Source organism: Mixophyes fleayi, chromosome 2 (genome assembly GCF_038048845.1).
Source record: "Mixophyes fleayi isolate aMixFle1 chromosome 2, aMixFle1.hap1, whole genome shotgun sequence".
NCBI lineage: Eukaryota > Metazoa > Chordata > Amphibia > Anura > Limnodynastidae > Mixophyes > Mixophyes fleayi.
In genome coordinates this window covers 172510685-172531614 of record NC_134403.1, presented here as the reverse complement: position 1 = coordinate 172531614, position 20930 = coordinate 172510685, and the positions used below count along the sequence as shown (strand labels likewise).

Here is a 20930-nt window from a genome sequence, read left to right as displayed (position 1 = left end):
TCAAAAAGCAATGTGGCTTTCAGTGTCATAAATGTCAGCACGAATGGTTGGGAGCCACTCCCAACCAATCACATACCGTGGAAATATGGTACTGAATGTCCAACCGATCCTTGTTAAAAGCAGGAATCAGCATTTATAGAAGGGCGTACAACCCCTGCCAAATCAAACTGCTGTCTGAATAATCAATGAAGAGCCAGCCTGATGATTCCATAAGAGACAAATGTTTTACTTTTGACTCTGTGTTACTATGTTACCAAGCTTCTTACAAGTCCCACTGGCTACATTAGCTATTTTCTCCTTTAAAAAAAAACAACCAAAAACGTATCTATAAATCATCATCATCCTCATCTATTTATATAGTGCCACCAATTCCGCAGTGCTGTATAGAGAACTCACTCACATCAGTTTCTGCCCCATAGGAGCTTAAAGTCTAAATTCCCTAACATACAGACACACACATACACACAGAGACAGAGACTAGGTTCAATATGAGAGCAGCCAATTAACCTACTAGTATGCTTTTGGATTGTGGGAGGAAACCGGAGCACCCGGATGAAACCCACGCAAACACGGGAACATACAATCTCCACACAGATAAGGCCGTGGTTGGGAATCGAACTCATGAGCCTAGTGCTCTGAGGCAGAAGTGCTAAACACTAAGCCACCATGCTGCCCCACATGTAATATGACAAGGGGCTATGCATCACTTGTGATGCTCCACAATTAATACATGGAACATTTCTTTCACAGTTCTATACAACAGGCAAATCTTTAACTCATTTACATATTTTAGTCATTGAATATACTTATACAGCTAGTAAGGCAAAACAAGTTGTATCTGGAAGCATTCAGGCATTATCAAATAGTACACATAACAGGAGAAGCTGTGTAAAGCTAAAGGTTCTTTTTACTGTCATTATCATCGTCAGAAATAGTGCATGATTTTTGTGCTGTCTCTAAATAACTCAAATTATAGTAATAATCAATACATATGTTAATAAATCAAAAAGCTGAAAACCATCATAGAGGATCTGATAAATTCTAGCATTATAGTTTTTCAAAAATGATTTTGTTATAAATTCATCACATCAAAATGATTATATATAATTATCTAATTTTTCTTTGTGAATGTTGCTCAAAGATGGAGATCAACCTAATCTCGCCCAACCATGTGTGTAACAGGTGGTTTGTCAATGCGGTACAGATACTCTGCCGGATGGAAGTAGCCAAGGTAGTGCACGGAATCTGGCGTTGTGTCATTATGGTAGTGTCCCCCTTCTCCATGATGACTGAAACAATGGGTGTGTTCCAGACGGAGGTCAAGACCCTATAAGGACAGTAAGACGTGTTTAGAAAAATCAAAATTCATCCACATAAATTAATAAGTCATCTAAGGTTAAAACAAACATTATGTCCAAGTCTATACGCAGAGCAGGATAGCTATAGTACACATTAAAATCACCATCTACTGCAATAATATGAAGACAAAATAGTGTCTGGAATCGCGCTGCTCATTGACTATAAAATATCAATGTATAAAACAACGCTGTTTTATGGACTTGTTTGCTACACTGTTGATGAAATGTATGTCTAATTTTATAAATAAGACAAATAAAAGATGTATTAATCAGTTCACACTTACTGGGTCATGAGACACAAACACTGACTGACAAATGAGTGGAGCTTTCATATCATAATAGTTCAACCAACGATCCACATCCTCGTCTGTGTTGAGGGGGCAGGCAGAAAACTCACGAGGCTGTTGAAAAGTGTATTTTTTTAGCTAGCAATTGACACCATGATGTATTTTTTAAATGCAATTTTATATAAAATGACATATATACTGTTTGCAAAGATGACAGGGGAGACAGATAAACATATCAAATAACAGCAATATATGAAACAAATTGCTATTATGACCTTAGTTGGATAGTTTACGATAAAGTGCTTTTGTAAATAAAAATATAAAATGTTATTCAAACCTTACAAAGAATAACTCTGTCTACACATGAAAACCTATGGTTTTTCACATTGTTAAACATTATCCTTGAATATTACTTGTGGGCTGACAGTCCTCCTTATCAGATGGGTCCACACTGTTTGAAGGAATACCCACCTCAGCAGGAGCAAGGAGAGCATCATAAGTCTCTTGCAGACATTGGTGAACCCACTAGATCAAGAGGAATGCTGGACCCCATGTAAGTAATAGGTTTTATTGTTTAACTTAAAGAGCTAAACCCATAATTCAGTTACCATCTAAATTCAGTTCTGTCGTTTTTTTGTTTATCATAGTGTTTGCAGTCCTAAAACATGGATTTAGATTCTGTGTTCTGCAATTTGAACTTATGGACTCCTGCACTCATCTTCTAACACCTGTACAGTTATGTATGACCCTGTCTTCTAAACGGTCTGATCAGCTACCATTCTGTCTTCATGGAGGTCTTTTCTTAACTATGATAGATCAAGGTCCTACATATCTGCGATACTGCATTAGTATTAATTCATCATTACCACTGATGCAGCCCTGTTATTAATGTATGCTAGTTATGTTTATATCTTGCTCCTGCACTGTAGCATTTGCTTCGGTCCAAATTTAAGCGACCATAAGAGATCTCCAATTTACCATAAATGCCCTAAATATACCTCTAAAATTCTTATTAGTGGCAGGCTCACACCAACCTCCAAAACACAGACCCAGTTTTCAGTCTGGGCTCTGAGATTAACCACAAAACCTGGAAAATATTGTTGCACGGAGCAGCCCACCGGGCTCTGAAGAAGTGGTGGCGCTACAATTCTCCACTCCCTGCACCGGTGTTAGTGCAGCTTTAAGCCTCTGAGAGCAATAATATACAAAAGTAAGCCAGCAATATTGCAGTATAGGTTCAAGTCTCCATTTTGTATACTATATATTAACCTTAGTTATGACAGGCTGCCTGCTGTGATTTATCAAGCACAGGAAGGGCTAAATCATTTTCCCTGTTGAGGTTTTTCAGTTGGGTTTGCTGAAATGATTTGTTTTACTCAACTGTGGCTACTTTCTCTGTAAAACTGTATTCTCTGTGTAAATAAAAAAATCCAATAGTTCGGTAAATCTCATTGTCTTGTCACGAATACTTGCATACAAGCAACACATAGTGAGATCAAAACAATTAGTGCCAAAGACAGCAGTTGCTGAGGGTCAACTTGATGGTACATATTGTCATTTTGTTGATGTCTATCAATAACATGTTCACTAAGCAATAACTAAAAATTAGATATGGGGTGAAATTAAACATACACCCTCCCCCCCCAACAACCTAACAAGATAATCTTGAACAAAAAAATTGAGTCTGTGGATTGAACTCCTGGAATTTGAACTGTCTTCCGATGACAGCATGGGTCTGTGTATGTGTGGTCACTGGCCAGCAAGCAACGCAGAGCCCCCAGCGATCCATTTATTTGGTCTGTCACCAAAAAACAAAATCAAAGGATCACCACAGGTGATGTTATTAAGAAGAAGGAGGGGGGTAAGAGCCCATAAATGCAGAACTCAATGCATAACTTACCATTATATGGAGCTTTGCTTTCCCATTTTGTATAATAAAAGTTCCTCCCATTCCCACAGGTTTATCTCCGTAGTGTTCTTTTAAAGACTTTCTCATACAGCTTACAAAGTTATCTTTACCCGTCCTTCGCTTTACATTTATCTCAATGACCTGAAAAACACGCATTGACCAAGGATTCAATAAATGGCAAAAATAATGTCATCAAATCTAATAAAAAATTTGTAAAATTTTAAACAACACCAATGTTACTAGCTTACATATGGTGGCACAAAGAGAGACAGAAATGTCACTTGTTCCACTGAGCGTACAATGTGGTGCCTTTGAACTCTATCCATTCAAACCACAGCAGGTAGTATACTCTATATTTATCAGCTGAGGAATAAATTATCTCGTCCATTGACATATAGAAGTCCAGACATGCAAACCATTCTTTTATAGAAGGCGCTATTGGGGATCTCCAGGGGACTGGTATCACAGACTTTGCTGCACTACTGAGGTACTTTACAGAGGACTTTTTATATTGGGAAATTGGCATTTTGATATCGTTGAGTAACCAGTATTTTGGACAATTAGGTAACTCAATTCTAACAATTGCTTTGGAGATAAGCAAGACCGTATCCCAGAAAGATCTGAGAGACGGGCATTCCCACCAGATATGTAATGGAGTGCCCAATGCCATTTGACATCTCCTGCCCAATGCCATTTGACATCTCCAACAACGGTCTGAGACACCGGGAAACATTTTAGCTAGTAGACTGGGACATCGGTACTTCGAGTCAATACGAATTGTGTTTCAATCACTCTCATACTGATTGAACTTGCTTGGGTACGCTGGAATATGTCCCCCCATCATATTTTATTAATGAATGCTCAATCAAGAGTCTATATATGGAGGATAAGGTATGTCAAGGGTATTGAAGAGTGGTGCATAAGGACTCAAATTGTGTGAGTGTCCTTTCCGCCATCTCGCGAACACCCAGGGAGCGCGTGAAGTGTCTTAGTTGCAAGTGTATCCATACTTTTACATTGGGTAAATTCCACTTTGCCTGTAGATCAGCAAAGGGTATGACTCCTGACGCGTCCACCAGTTGGCCGACACGCGTTATCCCCACCTGAATCCAATGTTGGAAAGTTTGTTTTAAAAGGCCAAGCGGAAAGTCTGGGTTGTCAAAGACTGAAGTCAGGGGTGAGTGTTGTGTGCAAATATGTGGGGTGGTTCACAGTCTAGACCATCTAGTCAAAATAGGGGAAGTTGTCGGATGTTTGACAGTGTGGATTGATGATTGCCACTGTGCAAGATCAATCTGTTTGTTTAGTGTGTATACCTCAATTCAAACTCATTGTTTGTCTGGCCCCCCTCTTGTCCAATCAAGAACTCTGTTTAACATAATGGCGTCATACTATCTGGAGAAATGTGGTAGCTGTAAACCACCATCATGCTTGCGCTTGTATAATATGTCATGTTTGAAACGAGGTCTTCTATCTCTCCAAACAAAGTGTTGTATATGTCACGGGCACTAGGAGTCTTTGCCCAGGATATCACCAGATGATGATCTTACCAGAGTAGTGTGGGTTACACAGTGGTCCTCTGGTAGCAGGGTGACTAGCGGAACATATGACTCAGCAGATGGTGAGAGGATGCAAATAGAAAAGTCAATGACTAGCAGCAATCTGGTTAATGATTAGGTAGATATGAACACGAGGATCTTGATGGACGTGAAGAAGTGCAGGAAGGTAACAGGGAAGTCAGTGGTTTGCGTACAGCAAGTTGTATCACTGCTTATGGTGAAGAGACTTGTCCAGGTGCAGGTAGGTAGCGGGGAAGTCAGTGGTCTGCGTATAGCAAGTTGTACCACTGCTTATGGTGAGAGGACTTGTCCAGGTGCAGGTAGGTAGCGGGGAAGTCAGTGGTCTGCGTATAGCAAGTTGTACCACTGCTTATGGTGAGAAGACTTGTCAGGGTGCAGGTAGGTAGCGGGGAAGTCAGTGGTCTGCGTATAGCAAGTTGTACCACTGCTTATGGTGAGAAGACTTGTCCAGGTGCAGGTAGGTAGCCAGGAAGTCAGTGGTCTGCGTATAGCAAGTTGTACCACTGCTTAATAGGTGAGGAGGTGTACAAGTGTTGATGAGTGGAAACATAGAATGTAGACACTGAGAGCACAAGGAACTTGATCCCAAACAATATGCACAAGTCTATGTTGGTGTGGCAGGCGCTGCTTGACAGAGACGAATTCACTACTGGAATCCAGGCTAATAGCAGAAGGTCAATTAGCATATGTATCTCACGACTGAACAAAGAGGTAAACTTCCCAGAGTAATAACACAGTCTCAGGGAGATAGAGGATTCCGTGGGTAAGTGGAGAACAGTCCAAGCGGATATGCATCAAACGAATACAGTCAATAGAAAGTAAGCATACCGCGGTTCAGTTGAGCAGGCTGTCCACGAGAGGATACAGGAACAGCTGAGCGGCTGCACGCCAGCACAAGTAAAGAAACCACAGGTGAGTGGTAGCGGTAATCAGGGTCCGGGTCAGCACACAGGCAGAGAACTTGACACAGGTAGAACAACGATGAGCAATGCAGGAATCACTGGAGATAGCGAACACGAGTAGAACACTGGAGGTAATAGCAGACTGGAAGCCGCAGATGATTAGAGCAGGAATCAGCAGGGAACTGAAGACATAGTAGAACACGGGAGACTTGAAGCGGTCTGGAAACCGGCAATGAGTTGAGCAGGAATCAGCAGGAAGCTGAAGACACGGAGAATTACACAGGAACACCTTCAGAGACTCACAGGGAATGAGACTCAGGCAACGAGGTAATGAACACAGGTGCTTTAAATAGGGAGCGTTGCCTGATCAACCAATTAACTAAAAGCAAAGGTCAGAAGAGTTCTTAGGAACTGCGCATGCGCAGACCATCAGGATGGCGGGCGGCCACGGTTCAGGATAGGTGCTGGCAGGAATACTGGAGAGCCACGCACCAGTGAAGAGGCACTCACGGTCCGGTGAGTGACAGTATAGCTCTGTGTAGTTCATTGAACCATGATGTGGGGATATTGATTGAAAGTGTATGTAATAGGAAAAGGACTCTCGGAAGTAAGAACATTTTCACTATATTAACTCTACCTATCAGGAAAAAGATCTTCGGGAGCCAATCTCTCAGTTACAAATAGTTGCAGTGATGGGCAGGAAATTAATTAGTGTAAATCTTTGAGTTATCTTTGTTTATGATCACCCCCAAGTATTAAAGTTGTGTGGGGGGCCAGACAAAGGGAAAAGCCGGCTTCAGACCTTCAACTACATCAAAAGAAGTTGAAATATTAAGGACCACAGATTTTGAGTAATTAACTTTAAAATTAGAGAGATCTCCAAAAATGCGGAATTCTCACATTAGGTTTGGGATTGAAATTACAGGGTTCGTAAGGATAGCAAGGAGGTCATCTGCGAAGAGCGCTAATTTTTATTCTTTGTCTCCCATCTGCAATCCAGAAATGTCTGGGTTGGCTCTGATGGACTGCGCTATTGACTCCATACATAGGATAAAAATAATTGGGGACAGGGAACAACCCTGTCTCGTTTCATTTGTTATTCCAGCATGAAGTCCCAGTCTACTCTTTCGAACTCCTTTTTCCACATCCGTGGATAGCAAGACAGTTGGGGTATTGGTAGATGTGATGAACTGGATCAAATCAATTATTTTTGTGGTATTGTCACGGGCCTCGCGACCCAGAACAAACCCCACCTGGTCTGAGTGGATTATCTTAGGCAAGAGTGGTTTCAACCTTTTGGCAATAAGCTTGGCATATAATTTTATGTCCACATTAAGCAGAGATATGGGTCTATAGCTTGGGCATAGCGCTGGGTCTTTCGCTTCTTTAGGCAATACTGTAATATGGGCCGTCAGAGAATGGTGTGAGAAGTGAGATTGTGCGGAAATCGAGTTGAAGGCCTAAAGCATGAGAGGGATCAATTTAGTTTTGAAGGTTTTGTAGTATGATACTGTGAGACCGTCCGGACCTGGACTCTTTCTGAGGGTGTCATTTTAATTGCCTCCTCTAGTTCCCCGGTAGAAAAGGGTGCCTCCAACATTTGTATAGATGTGTATTTATAGTACTATTACCTTTCCCGGTTTCCCCTCACAGGCATACAGGTTGGACAGAAGGCCAAAGTCATGGTCACTGTACTTATCCCTGTATTTCTCCAAGAGGCAACTGTTATCTGCAGGGTTGACACTAGCCATGAAATTACCATTTACAGCCGCAGCAGTTGTGCTCTCTGCTTGCACGGAAAATATAAACTGCAAAATAGAAATTACAATACAGTTACATATACAGTGGAATAGCTAGAGGCCCTTGGGGCCTGGTACAAAATCTGAGCTGGTCCTTCAAAGGCCCTCATTTTATATAGTCCAATAATGTAAAGTCACCAATTTCCAGTATACAAGTCCAGTATATAGTGTAGATTTCATTATCCAGTACATAATACAGCATCTATTTTGTATTGTATAGCACAACTCCCCGTTATATAACATACACTCATTAGTCAATATATACAATTGCGCAGTATAGCCTTTCAGGAGTAAGAACCGCCATTAGAGATTATATACTGCAACTCAGTAGATATAGCCCCCCCATTAGCCATAATATTCCCTCAAGTATATACAACAGTACAGCCTTGCAGTAGATATATCATACAGTATACATAATAAAATAGGGCCCTATAATATATACAGCCCCCATTATTCACTATATAGTAGAGTCCGTAAGTATTTACAGCCCTTATTGTCATTCATATAAAATACAGTACCTATCGCCTATTATAAAATATCCAGTATAAAGTTCCCATTGTCCATTACTAATCATCTAGTACGGCGGTTCCCAAAGTGTGCGCCGCGGCGCTGTCACTGGGGTGCCGCAGGCCAGTCATAAAGAAAAAAGAGAACACAGAAACTTACCAATCCCAGCAGCCTCCTCTCTCCCGCAGCAGCTGTCACTGATGTCGATGTTCAGTGACAGCTGCGGGAGAGAGGAGTCTGCTGGGTCCCGGCGCCTGTGGGATTGGTAAGTTTCTGTGTTTTCTTTTTTTTTATGGCTGGCGCGTGGCAGAGTGAAAAGGATTGTGACAGTGGGGCAGTGTGACAGGGGGGCAGTGTGACAGCAGAGGGGGACAGTGTGACAGCGGGCAGTGTGACAGCGGGGCAGTGTGACAACAGCAGAGGGGGACAGTGTGACAGCGGGGCAGTGTGACAGCAGAGGGGGACAGTGTGACAGCAGAGGGGTACAGTGTGACAGCGGGGCAGTGTGACAGCAGAGGGGGACAGTGTGACAGCGGGGCAGTGTGACAGCAGAGGAGGACAGTGTGACAGCAGAGGGGTACAGTGTGACAGCGGGGCAGTGTGACAGCAGAGGGGGACAGTGTGACAGCGGGGCAGTGTGACAGCAGAGGAGGACAGTGTGACAGCAGAGGGGGACAGTGTAGCAGAGAGGGACAGTGTGACAGCAGAGGGGGACAGTGTGACAGCAGAGGGGGACAGTGGGCAGCAGAGGGGGACAGTGTGGCAGCAGAGGGGGACAGTGTGACAGCAGAGGGGGACAGTGTGAGTGTGACAGCAGAGGGGGACAGTGTGACAGCAGAGGGGGACAGTGTGGCAGCAGAGGGGGACAGTGTGGCAGCAGAGGGGGACAGTGTGACAGCAGAGGGGGACAGTGGGCAGCAGAGGGGGACAGTGTGGCAGCAGAGGGGGACAGTGTGACAGCAGAGGGGGACAGTGGGCAGCAGAGGGGGACAGTGTGGCAGCGGGACAGTGTGACAGCAGAGGGGGACAGTGGGCAGCAGAGGGGGACAGTGTGGCAGCAGAGGGGGACAGTGTGAGTGTGACAGCAGAGGGGGACAGTGTGACAGCGGGACAGTGTGACAGCAGAGGGGGACAGTGGGCAGCAGAGGGGGACAGTGTAACAGCAGAGGGGGACAGTGTGGCAGCAGAGGGGGACAGTGTGAGTGTGACAGCAGAGGGGGACAGTGTGACAGCAGAGGGGGACAGTGGGCAGCAGAGGGGGGCAGCGTGACAGAGGGCTGCAGAGGGGGCAGCGTAGCAGAGGGCTGCAGAGGGGGCAGCGTGAAAGGGGGCAGCAGAGGGGGCAGCGTGCCTGGGGGCAGAGTGCCTGGATGCAAAGGGGGGCAGCGTGACAGGGGGCATCGTGATAGAGGGCAGCAGAGGGGGGCAGCGTGACAGAGGACTGCAGAGGGGGCAGCGTGACAGAGGGCAGAGGAGGGGACAGCGTGAGAGAGGGCAGAGGAGGGGGACAGCATGGCAGAGGAGGGGACAGCATGAGAGAGTGCAGAGGAGGGGGACAGCGTGAGAGAGGGCAGAGGAGGGGGACAGCGAGAGAGAGGGCAGAGGGGGACAGCGTGACAGAGGGCAGAGGAGGGAAACAGCGGGGCAGAGGAGGGGGACAGCGTGACAGAGGGCAGAGGAGGGGGACAGCGTGACAGAGGGGGCAGCGTGAGAGAGGGCAGAGGAGGGGGAGAGTGTGACAGAGCAGAGGAGGGGGGACAGCATGACAGAGGGGGCAGAGTGCCTGGATGCAGAGGGGCATTTTTGCATACAACTAAATAAGTATTTTTGTCCTGACCTAAATACTTATTACAATATTTTGTCCCAACTACTTCTAAAACAGGACTGCTCAATAATTATTTTGGAGGGGTGCCTTGAAAAAATTTGGAGACTCTAAGGGTGCCGCGAACTGCAAAAGTTTGGGAACCACTGATCTAATATATACCTGTATACAATACATAGTACAGCCCTCTATTAATACCTCTGCTTATGACTCCAATTGCGTTCATTAAAATTTACTGGTGATTGAATGCAGATGTAGTTGTAGCAATAGGCTACATCAGTGGTGCCCAAACTGTGCACCTAGGCTCCCTGGGATGCCTTGGAGATCTCACAGGGGTGACTCGGCCAGGGCCAGTGGTAAGCAAGGTGGGGGACTACTTGGTAATTATTTTGGATTAGGGGTGCCTTGAAAAAATTTTGGGGAACCCTAAGGGTGCCTTGAACTGAAAAAGTTTGGAATCCTCTGGGCTACAGCATTATAGATGTTTTGTCTGCTGTGAATCCACAGGAGAGCAGGCAGCTGAAGTGTTATAGTCAATTAGTGTACAGGTTGTGCAAGTGCAACTGCACTGTCATAAGCACCAAAAGTAGACACACTTTTTTTGTTTGCGCTGATTCACCTAGGCAGCAGAGTCTAATAGGCACTTAAAATTTCACCAGGGATCCTCACAACTTCACTGTGAGATGCCCTCAGTTCTCGGCCCCCAAACTAGACCCACTAGGCTGCACCTGACAAGAGACAAGGGCAAAGGGTATATAATGACAATTCAGACATGGATAGGAGCTGGTAGTACAGTATCTGAACAAAGGTTGTAACATAGATTGTAAGCATCCGAGCAGGGCCTTACCTCTCTGTATGTATTACCCAGCTGTACGCTAAATGTAAAGCGCTACGGAATCTGCTGGCGCTATATAAATAAATGATGAAGATGGAAGAAGAAAGGGATAAAGAAACTACTGCACTAGAAAATATTAGCCAGGCTGTCCACTCTTTATTCATATAGATATTAAATTATCACAGCCATAACTAGGCAGGTGTGGGCTGTGCTGTTGTCCAGGGCGCAAGCTACCTGCCTCTGTGCCCAGGCTCAATCACTGCACACATCGCCCTACTGGAACCTCAACTCTAATCTCCATCTGCCTGACCGATATCGCCAGCTTCCCCCACAAGACACAACTCCTTTCCGGCATCGGAAGCAGTGGAACCCATGTACATTCCACCAAAAGCAGGAAGTTAGGCATTTGGAACACAAACTTGCGTTACAAATGCCAATGCAGGAAGCCGCTCGGCCACAGCTACAGCACCAATCACCGCTGATCACTACTGCAAGAGAGGAAAAGTAATCTCCCCAACAAACTGCTCTCATAAGAGCATAATTCTCAATTCTATACCACTACCATTCTCACTCATCCCTTCCACCTACCTCCTCCATACCCAACCTTCTATTCCAGCCCACTTATATACCACCTCCCTTCCCACCCATCTCTACTCCAACTGATCTCACTGACAGCTTATTTTACTTAATCTCTATCTATTTCTCAACTATTTCATTAAAGTAATTCTAATTTTATTTTCACACTATTTCCTTAATTCACTTTTTATTAAAATTTTATTTTAATATTAACTTCTATTTTACAATATATCTATTATTATTTTTGTATATATTTTCATTTATTTTTATATATATATTTTATTTTCATAAAATTGTTGTACATCTGTACATTGAATAATAGCCTAGAACATATGTGAGCTATAAACATGACCCACCGCTGGAACACACGAAAAAAGAGTAACAGTAAATCAAATTCTTTTATATAACACATAATTACACAGAGACAAGGTTTTGTGTGTGTATGAGTATATATATATATATATATATATATATATATATATATATATAGAGATAGAGATAGAGATAGAGATAGAGATAGAGATAGAGATAGAGATAGAGATAGAGATAGAGATAGAGATAGAGATAGAGATAGAGATAGAGATAGAGATATAAGGATTCCCGGTTACACATATTTGCAGAGGCATGATAAGCCAAATGTATTACATATAAATTTATATATATTATATAATATATATCTATGTCTATAGATTGCTCTCTCTCTCTCTGTGTATATATATCGATCACATTATATATATATATATATATATATATATATATATATATATATATATATATATATACACACACATATCTATCATTGAAGGGCAGTATTCATAACCTGCACTTTCACATCACTGCCTCTCCGTACTCGTGAAAATGCGACATACAATTGTCCATGACCAAAGACAGGCTCTGGTAAATAAATACCCACACGGTCAAGTGTTTGACCCTGTGACTTGTTAATGGTCATAGCAAATGCCGCCTTCAAAGGGAACTGCCGCCGTCTTAGCTTAAACTGCAGTCCTGTTTCGGATGGACATAAGTCAATCCAAGGTATCATCACCTTTACTACCCCTCCCACGGGGGGGGAGGGGGGATGATGGAAGTTAACTGACTTGACTATTCTAATTTTTTTGTCAAATAATGTCAGTATACCAAATTTCAGGTCAATTGGATGAGCCCTTTCTGAGAAAATAGTTTTTTCCACACACACACTAACGCACGCCTCTACACATGTGTGTTCATGAGGTAAAATTACCTCACGAAAATGAGTTTGAGCCCTACCAAACTTCAGCCCTTTTTGAATTTTTTTTCCCACACACACTAAGAATTTAGAAGGTCAGTGAATAACTCTGCCCAGCAGGTGGCGCTGCAACTTGTTTTTTTTTTTTTTCACACACACAGACAGACAGACGCCACTAAGCATTTACATATTAGATTTTATATATATATATATATGTATATATATATATATATATATATATATATATATATATATATATACACAGTGCTTTTTTGTAAAAAAAAAAGGTGCCGGAACTCACGTCTTATTAATCTTTTATGAAAAAAAATAAAAAATAAAATATATATGTATATATATATATATATATATATATATATATATATATATATATATATATTCCTTGCCCCTCACACACTTGACAATTGTAAAATAAAAATAATAACTCCTACCTCCTTCTGGTTGGCTGGAAGGCTGCAGTCCAGATGACTGATGGAGTAAACGCAGGATATCTAGAGGGGAGGCCCCATATGTTAATTTAATAAAACAAACATAACAACTGGACATCACTCATCTGTTACACACTGACATGTCCCCTGCTGCGGCTGCCTACCAACTTTTCTCACATATGGCTGCTAGCTATTCTCACCCCTATTCTGCACCCTGTTTTTTTTGTGGCCCTCTCTTTCCACCTCCCTTTTTTTTCTGTAGCCCTCTTTCTGCTCCCCTTCTTTATTCTGTAGCCCTCTTTCTGCTCCCCTTCTTTATTCTGTAGCCCTCTTTCTGCTCCCCCTTTATTCTGTAGCCTTCTTTCTGCTCCCCCTCTATTCTGTAGCCCTCTTTCTGCTCCCCCCTCTATTCTGTAGCCTTCTTTCTGCTCCCCCTCTATTCTGTAGCCTTCTTTCTGCTCCCCCTCTATTCTGTAGCCTTCTTTCTGCTCCCCCTCTATTCTGTAGCCTTCTTTCTGCTCCCCCTTTATTCTGTAGCCTTCTTTCTGCTCCCCCTCTATTCTGTAGCCTTCTTTCTGCTCCCCCTTTATTCTGTAGCCTTCTTTCTGCTCCCCCTCTATTCTGTAGCCTTCTTTCTGCTCCCCCTTTATTCTGTAGCCCTCTTTCTGCTCTCCCTTTATTCTGTAGCCCTCTTTCTGCTCCCCCTTTATTCTGTAGCCTTCTTTCTGCTCCCCCTTTATTCTGTAGCCTTCTTTCTGCTCCCCCTTTATTCTGTAGCCTTCTTTCTGCTCCCCCTTTATTCTGTAGCCTTCTTTCTGCTCCCCCTTTATTCTGTAGCCTTCTTTCTGCTCCCCCTCTATTCTGTAGCCCTCTTTCTGCTCCCCCCTCTATTCTGTAGCCTTCTTTCTGCTCCCCCTCTATTCTGTAGCCTTCTTTCTGCTCCCCCTCTATTCTGTAGCCTTCTTTCTGCTCCCCCTCTATTCTGTAGCCTTCTTTCTGCTCCCCCTTTATTCTGTAGCCTTCTTTCTGCTCCCCCTCTATTCTGTAGCCTTCTTTCTGCTCCCCCTTTATTCTGTAGCCTTCTTTCTGCTCCCCCTCTATTCTGTAGCCTTCTTTCTGCTCCCCCTTTATTCTGTAGCCCTCTTTCTGCTCCCCCTTTATTCTGTAGCCCTCTTTCTGCTCCCCCTTTATTCTGTAGCCTTCTTTCTGCTCCCCCTTTATTCTGTAGCCTTCTTTCTGCTCCCCCTTTATTCTGTAGCCTTCTTTCTGCTCCCCCTTTATTCTGTAGCCTTCTTTCTGCTCCCCCTTTATTCTGTAGCCTTCTTTCTGCTCCCCCTTTATTCTGTAGCCTTCTTTCTGCTCCCCCTCTATTCTGTAGCCTTCTTCTACTTTCGCCCCTTCCCGCTTTCTGTAGTCAGTATTACTTACCTTCTTTGCATACTTCTTTTCACTCTTCTTAGTTCGATCGCTGCTCCTCCCGCTGCCCTGCTTCCGGCCGATGGAAGCAGGACACACAGACACACACACACACACACGGTGCTGCACTGTAGCAGCACCGCAGAGAAAAAAAAAGGAAAATAAAAGGCGCCGGAACGCCGTTCCCAGCGTTCAATGGGAAAAAAAGCACTGTATATATATATATATATATATATATATATATATATATATATATACACACACACACACACACACACACACACACACACACACACACACACACACACACACACACGTTAACCCGTGCATGATACTCATGCATTCTAGTCAAATCAAGCTACTTAAGGTGTTAAAAACTCCCCACTGTCACCCCTGGCAACCACCAACCACTCCCAACTGTCACTTCTCCTTCAAGAAATATATAGGTCAGTGTATAACTCTGCCCAGCAGGTGGCACTGCAGCTTGTTTTTCTTTTTTCACACACGCCACTAGGCTTTTATATAGTAGATTGTAACAAAGGGAGGCATTTATCTGACAATATGCAAAGAAAACATACAAGCAGAGTAAGACATTGGCGCAGTTATGCACCTAGATTCAGGTTAAACCAAGTAAAGACTTATGTGTAGTTTAAAGTTGGTTAACTTACATGATTTAAAAGCTGCTTCCTCTCAGCAAACAGACAGGGTGTGTCTGTTAGTTGAAACAGAGCCAGTGATGGGCGTTTTCTCTTAAAGAGAAGGTGGGTGTGTCACCTGTCCATCAAGCTAAGGCTGGGGGAGGAGTATCATGTATAAAAGCTTGTTTGTGCCATTTGTTCACTGAGACCAACGCTGGGAAAGCTGGCTGGTCCTGAGAGAGAGCTGGTCTATGTATTGCTAGCGTTTAGGGTCTCCATGATTGCTGTGCAAGTATACAGTGTCAAAACATTTACCATCCTGACAATAAAGCACCATAAAAAGGAAGAAGTTATTCGCGTGTGCTTCTGCAGTAGCGGGCTCTTGCCACAAGTGGTGTCAGGAGTGGGATGCTCCGGGAAGCAAGTTTCCGCTACCCAACCCACGCAGACGTCAACATAGAGGAAGTACTGAAAACCCTTGTGAATGTGGCCGCTGCGCAGCAAGAACAAGCTCAGATGCTACGAGTTGCCGAGGCACAGGTGGAAAACACAAGGCTCTTAAGAGAAGAGTTAAGCCAGGTGAGCCATGACAGAAATGAACCACTTGGTCCTGCTCTCCAGAAAATGTCGCCAGGTGATGACATAGAAGCATATCTCGTGTCCTTTGAGAGACTTGCAAAAAGGGCAAAATGGCCTCCTAAAGATTGGGCTGAGAGGCTGGCGCCATATCTGACTGGTGAAGCTCAGCGAGCTTATATGGATCTAGATGAGGAATGGGCCTCTGACTATCTGTGCCTAAAGTCTGAGATATTGGCTCGCATTGGAGTTTCTGGGCCAGGCCGAGCCCAGCGCTATCACCAATGGCGCTATGATAAAGAAAAACCGGTCAGAGCGCAAGTGGCTGAGCTTTCTAAAATTTTAAAGAAATGGCTGCAGCCTGAGGAGAATTCGCCTTCTCGGATTATTGAAGTTCTGGCGATAGATCACTGCATCCGGGGGCTGAACCGTGATTTGCAAAGGTGGGTTCTGCAATCAGACCCACAAACTTATGAAGAGCTTGCCACCGTGGTAGAAAGGTTTTGTGCGCTACAGCAAATGACTAAAGAACCTGCATTTGTGCCAAAGCCGCTGCCACGCCAAAAGCCAGGTTTGACAATCCTGGCTACAGGGCCCAATGGCAAAACTGCTACGGACAGAGGGCCAGGTGCAAAGCTGTCTAATCTGAAGTGTTTTGAATGTGGTGAGCCAGGCCACTTTAAGGCAGTGTCCTAAACTACCGGAACCCATGGACTGTTCTGTGGCACATATTGGGCCTGCTTTTCCAAGCTGTTTTACCATGAGTCTCACATCAGGAAGTCCTTGTTTGTTCCGGGTGACTGTGCTAATCAACCAAAACCTTGTTCTGGTCTTGGTTGACTCGGGGAGTGAACTCTCATTGGTTTCCAGCTCTGCCTTACCCGAAACTATAACTTCTCGGTTGCCCAAGGTGAAGGTTCTTTGCGTACATGGCACGACAGAGGAGTATGAAAGAACAATACTACCAGTCACACTCAAAGACAAAACTGTTATGGTGGTAGCTGCCATAGCACCTAAACTCCCATATCCACTCATTTTGGGGCGAGACTTCCCACTATTTAATGATGTCCTCGGTGAGCGGATCCGGACGGACATGCCGGCAATTGATGCAATGGTCGGAAGCCCGGTCTTAAAGGAACCGCCTAAGAATCCACAACATCTGGGCATCGATCTTTGGGAACCGCCAAACCGGAATGCCATCCTGGGAGTCACAGCAGGAGTTCCACAAAAGCATCCACCTGCGGGGAAACATGGACAGTCCAAACTAGCATTGGTCGGTGATGTCGCAGATGAGCCCACCCCGCTTGTCAGTGAGGATACGGACTGGTCCGCAATACCAATTTTGTTTCCTCTGCAGGACTTTGCTCGAGACCAACTTAATGATGCCACTTTGGAACATGCCTTCAAAAGTGTGACTGAGGTAAATGGGGTAGCGAAAGCCGCCCAGCCTGCAGAAGGTATACCATATTTTATTGTTAAAAATAATTTCCTGTATAGAGTTGCTAATGTACAGGGGGAAAGAGTAAAACAATTAATGGTTCCTCAGGTCCATGTACCCCTAGTGTTAAAAGCAGCACACACACATGTCTGTGGGGGACACCTAGGGGAGGATAAAACACAGGAACGAGTTCTGCTTAAGTTTTACTGGCCCGGTTACACGCTGGTCAGGATAAGCAATAGTTTTTTACAGCCCGAGTCTTATCATCTCCTAAATGACCCCCACAAAGACGTGAGTGTGCGGTTTCCAATATTAAAGGCACGTGCACCTGCGGTATTAACAACTGTTTAACTTTGTGAAAAGCATGCAAACAGATGGTTGCTCACACAGGTATATATATATAAAATATATAAAATATATTAGTGTTAATCAGGACACTTTGCCACCTTCTAATAGAGGAAAGAGTGATGGTTTCCCTAGGAAACCACAGCCTAAAGGTGCAGAGAGGTTTAAATCTGCACACACAGAGGTGGAGCACCTGGTCTAATCAATTAATGTTTCTGGTCTAATAAATTAAGCCAGAGCAAAGCAATATATATATTGTGCTAGCCACACACCCACATTAGGTTGGCCACACCCACTCGGCAATAGTCACTCCCACTTAGATGGGGAGCACCGGTGCCCTGTCTCGCCCAGGGCACTAAAATGTCTAGTTACGGCTAAAAGTCAATAGTTTATTATTTAAAAAATAGAATCCTTACAAACATAAGGAAATAGCAAAATATTAAGACAGCTTATTGTGCTCTGTGTATCGTGAATACAAACTCTAGAATTAAAACTCGTCTAATGCCATTTTGATTTATATAAATTTGGAGCAGTACTGTTACTATAAGAATGAAATAAATCAAAATGGTGTTAAAGTTTGTATGAGCACATTACACAAAGCACAATAAGTTGTCTCAATATTTCGCTGTTTTTATATGCCTATAAGGACTTTAATTATTAAATAATAAAGTATTGATTTTTAGATTTAATTCCAGCAGAACAATTGTAAACAAATAAACGATCAATTTAAGGCTGTAAGTGCATCATTGTTAAATAAACTCTGTTCTCTATACTCTTTGTGATAGTACAGCAGAGTCATAGAATTTAGTTGCGGTCAGGGACACTTTAAACACAATCTTAGTCAAAAGGTAGGTTGGCTCAATAACAGGTAGGTAGACAAAAGGAAACAATCACCATGTTGTAGAATACTACACTCAAGCTGTTGCTCAGGCACCTAGCATTAGAAGAAGCAGGTTTAAATAGCGAATTTGTAATGCCTCAAAGTGTACACACTCACATGTGACAAGTTGCTCCTAGAGCATACCTAGATCATAGATTCCTAGATCAGTATGCATACATTGGAAAGACAACGGCACCATCAGATCTTATCACCAGTAAATTTTTGAAATGACATTGGCAGCAGGGTTGGAGGGGAGGTGGGAATGGGAGAACCCAGGTACATTTTCCAGATATAAATAGAAATAGTGGTCGCAATTGTGATCCCAATTATTACAACAGTATTTATATTGTGTGCCACACCCACATTAAAACGAGTTTACATAAATGTGAAGCTAGCTCTTTAAACATTGATTTTTCTTCGACAATTTAGCAAATTATTATGACATTCACCAACCTCAGCGTTCATTCCCACGCTCTTATGAGAAGCTGCTCCAGCACCTAGTATGTAAGCTCCAGGTAGGTCAATCTTCTTGGCCACTGTATTAGTGTTATAAATCTTCAAAACAAACATAGCTATCAGAGGTATATTACATATTCTGTAAAAACATAACATTTTTCATGTACTCTCCAAATAATAGTTAAAACTGTGTGGCATAAAATTAATTTACATAGGCCAATAATTTAAATTAACAAAATTAAATCACAAATTAATTTTAATTATAGGTGACATGTCAGATGGGGCACCATTGAATTGCACTACCCCAGCCAATTGAGCTTAAAATAAAACTTTGCCTTTTAGGGTATCTACAACTGCTCAGATAAAAAGTACTGAATCAAAAATATAGCTGCTGCAGTATCAATTTTGGCCGCTAGAACTTCATTAATTTTACCGTCTCTTTACTGGACTATTCTAGGGTAGCATAAATGTGATAGACAGTACTTAATAACCACTTTTGTGTGTTGCCTTCAACAATAAAATAGAAGTAAAATATCAGCAAAACCCTGAATCCACTATCTTTTTATATTACCCGTTACCCCCATACTGTAGGTTCGGCAGTTCAAGCGCACATAAAAGATTTTTAAGATTCATTTAAAGTGTGGCATTTATCCCTAGATTCTCAATGTGTGTAGTAGGGCAAAACATGACAGCATTCTGCAGCTAAAATTGAGAAATTCAAGATAATTGAGTAATGCAAGACTAGATATATTACAATAACAATATAGACATATTGTTAGTTTTAGAAGGCAAATTATCTTTAATGTGTTTAAAACTTTTTAAAAACATACTTTATCAAGACGTGCAGTTGGTACTAAATATGGAACGCCTCCAACATCAGCAATTCTTGACTTTCCACACAGCCCTGCAAATATTTAAAAGTAGTTAATGAGTGCCTCCCAGTAGAAGTCTGTTCAACTGTGCAAAAAAAAAAGTTATCTAAAGTATAATCAGACCTCCTCTATGTCAACTATTGTAATTTTGACATACAATTGTAGTGTTTTAAATATATCTGCTAGTCGAAAGCAGTGATACCAGCTCATTGGAGATCACCCATCCCCCCGTCCATTCGGGACTTCTATAGGTCAATGGATGAATTAGTTTTATCATCAACAGATAAATTCACAGATTATTATGCGACTTGATGTCTATGGCTTGACTTTCAGGATTCAGAAAAATATGCTTCCCTGACCAGCCCTGTTCTTCCCCATCCAACCAGCAACAGTCTGAGATAATTCTCACCTCCCCTGTTTTCTTTCATCATTTTCCCAGTAAGCCACACACCCCCTCTCCTCCTACCCCCAGCCGGTTCCTTCCTCTCCCCATCTGTCCTCTTTCTTTTTCCATTGTTCTCCTTTCTTCTTCTTTCATAACAGATTGTATTGTTGATTGTTTATTTCGCTGTAATGTTACCATATATTTGCCAGTTTGGCTCTTGATTTCTATGGTTTTGTACCTTTGTCAATACTGCCTTTGAAACCTCAATAAAGAATAATTACATAAAAAAATGTATCTGCTAGTATAAAAAAGACTTTGCAACGAAATGGCCAGTATTCTGGCTTAATTGTAATTTCCTCTATCAGCTTGCTACCTAATACAAAATAAAAAAACCTAGTAAATCTTCCACAAGTACCTTCTTTGTGTACAAAGTCATATTGTTAGACATCATGTACAGGTTCTATGTATAAACATATATTTACAATTAGAAAGTATATAAAGTCTGTACAAAGCAAGGGTTAGACTGTAACATGTGCACCCACAAGGGTTCCTCAAAGTCAAAGCCTGACAACCAGATTATTAGCATTTTTTAATATTGTGCCAACATATTACGCAGTGCTTTGCAAAGAATATTAATCATTCACATCAGTTCCTGCCCCTGTGGAACTTACAATTCAT

General features: G+C 42.7%; 1 protein-coding gene across 2 annotated transcripts in view; it reads right to left on the bottom strand.

Annotated features, from left to right (window-relative positions):
* Positions 1 to 818: 818 nt before the first annotated feature.
* The window catches only part of C2H11orf54 (chromosome 2 C11orf54 homolog), a 29742-nt gene continuing 9630 nt past the window's right edge, over positions 819 to 20930 (bottom strand). For both annotated transcript variants that reach the window (XM_075195002.1, XM_075195001.1), the window contains exons 4-9: positions 19826 to 19899; positions 18993 to 19094; positions 7668 to 7844; positions 3546 to 3695; positions 1643 to 1759; positions 819 to 1327 (exon numbers count right to left, since the gene is read on the bottom strand). In XM_075195002.1, coding sequence (XP_075051103.1) covers positions 1154 to 1327; positions 1643 to 1759; positions 3546 to 3695; positions 7668 to 7844; positions 18993 to 19094; positions 19826 to 19899 — 794 coding nt within the window. In that variant the 3' untranslated portion in view covers positions 819 to 1153. The remainder of the gene's footprint in view (positions 1328 to 1642; positions 1760 to 3545; positions 3696 to 7667; positions 7845 to 18992; positions 19095 to 19825; positions 19900 to 20930) is intronic.